The sequence below is a fragment of the Plasmodium fragile genome, assembly GCF_000956335.1.
Source record: "Plasmodium fragile strain nilgiri unplaced genomic scaffold supercont1.31, whole genome shotgun sequence".
Lineage (NCBI taxonomy): Eukaryota > Apicomplexa > Aconoidasida > Haemosporida > Plasmodiidae > Plasmodium > Plasmodium fragile.
This window is the reverse complement of record NW_012192611.1, coordinates 115,988-117,850: the sequence shown is the minus strand read 5'-3', so window position 1 is coordinate 117,850 and position 1,863 is coordinate 115,988. Positions and strand designations below refer to the sequence as shown.

General features: G+C 42.3%; 1 protein-coding gene across 1 annotated transcript; it reads left to right on the top strand.

Moving 5' to 3' along the window:
* Positions 1-354: 354 nt before the first annotated feature.
* Positions 355-1,746, top strand: AK88_02950 (uncharacterized protein; the record flags this gene model as incomplete). The annotated part of the gene is made up of 1 exon (XM_012480573.1): positions 355-1,746. The coding sequence occupies one exon, from the start codon at positions 355-357 to the stop codon at positions 1,744-1,746; it is 1,392 nt and encodes a 463-aa protein (XP_012335996.1).
* Positions 1,747-1,863: the final 117 nt, after the last annotated feature.

The window sequence follows — 1,863 nt, the reverse complement described above, 5'->3', positions numbered from 1 at the left end:
GGCTTCATCCACCATGTAAAAGTGTCCCGGGGGGTCGTAGTTGCATCGCAAACTAGCGCAACTACCCAGCGAAAGGGTAAAAGAAATCCCTGAATTTACGACTGTATATAGGGACGACCCCCCTTCGCATGATAGCGTTAACGGTTTTAAGCGCCTGCGAAAAAAGTACCTAGCACAGGGAGAAGGCAGAACCGCAAGCAGATACTTTTGCATTTTAGAAGGTGTAAATGAAAGGTGTAAAAGGGAGAAAAGATCACACACACGCACAAAAAAAAAAAAAAATAATAATGAAATAAATAATAACAAAACGCCTTCTCTCGTACCAATCTCTCCATCTTAGCAAAATTACACAAAATGAAGGAGCCAACTTGGCACCAGGAACTTGGCCACAGTTACCTGCATAAAATTCCCTTTCAAAAGAATGTAGAAAGTTCACACAGATTGAACATAAAAGGCGAAGTGGACAAATACGAAAGAAAGAAAAAATATATAAAAAGAGAAATGTATAAATTTATGAATGGCATAAAAAAAGGAAATAAACAAAGACATCACTTGAATTATAATCTTGGTGTTCTGTGCAGGATGTCCCCATCCTATGTGAATAATATGTCCGCACTCAGGGCTCAGGATGGAGGTGGTACCATAAATGCACATACACTTGAACTCCCAACAGGGTGTAGCATTTCCAAGGAGAGCAACTATAAGAAGAAAACATCCCCTTGTAGGGATTACGAAAATGAGGGAGATTTAAAGAAGCATAAATTGGTGTGGAATCGAGATGGGTACCACAAAAGGGCATGTCAAAATTACCTTCATGTATTTCTTAACAATATGGACCTCCATTGTTCATCCATTTGTGATGAGAACAACTATGGAGTAAGAGGACCCGCCGGGGGGATGTCCCCATCAGCAGGGTTTTCTCTTTTAGGGGGAAAGAAGTTGCATCGGAAGGTGCACGGAAATGGTTGCAAGGATGGAGTGGGTCCACATTGGGGGGAGCCAGGTGCGGTTATCCTCCCTCACATCACTTCCCCACGAAAGAAGAGCAAGAAGGTTGAGCTGCACAAATGGACCCTACAAAGGCAGAATGGAAGCGGTTATCAGAGAGGCAGCAGCAACTGCTCCAGTGAGTCCACAAAAATCATCGAGCAGTTTGTAAAAAGCATCGAACGGAATCAGTCAGGGCAAAAGGAAAAAAAAGAAGACATGGACAAGGAAAAAATAAATTATGCCACCGTCCCCTCAGATAGTAACCCCCTAAACGCAATGAACGTTCAAAATGTGACCATCCTTAACGGGTACACAATTACAGCGAAGAAGAGTAAGATTCACGCCGATGATCAGGATGCCTCAACGGTGCTGTTAGAATACAAACAGATGGTGAAAGACAATAAAAAAATGTGGAGTTTGCTTCAAAGAGTCATGTACCAAATTCAAGTGACGAACAGCAGTGTGGAAGTAAATAAAAAAATTGAAAAAGGTATAAGTACCTACTTGAGGAAAGTCGAAAGGATTGTGAACAAATATAGGGAAGCCCTGGAATGTGATGATTTTAACAAAACTACAAGACTGCATCGCCACTTTAGGGCCAATGAAATGGTGATGCTAAGAAGCGTACTGCACTATGTCATCGATCTTATGCGTCACGTTAAGTACGAGTGCAAGGATCTGCGGCGGGAAATCGAGCGAGAAATTTGTGAAGTGGAGGAGGCAATTTGGCAATCCCTCGGCATGTCGCGTCTATGAGGCAGTTCGCCTGCTGGGCCGTTACTCCGTCGGTTCGTAACGCACTGCTGCGTAACGTGCTGCTGAGTAACCGATTGGTAGATTTTTTTTTTTTTTTTTTTTTTTTTTTTTTTTTTT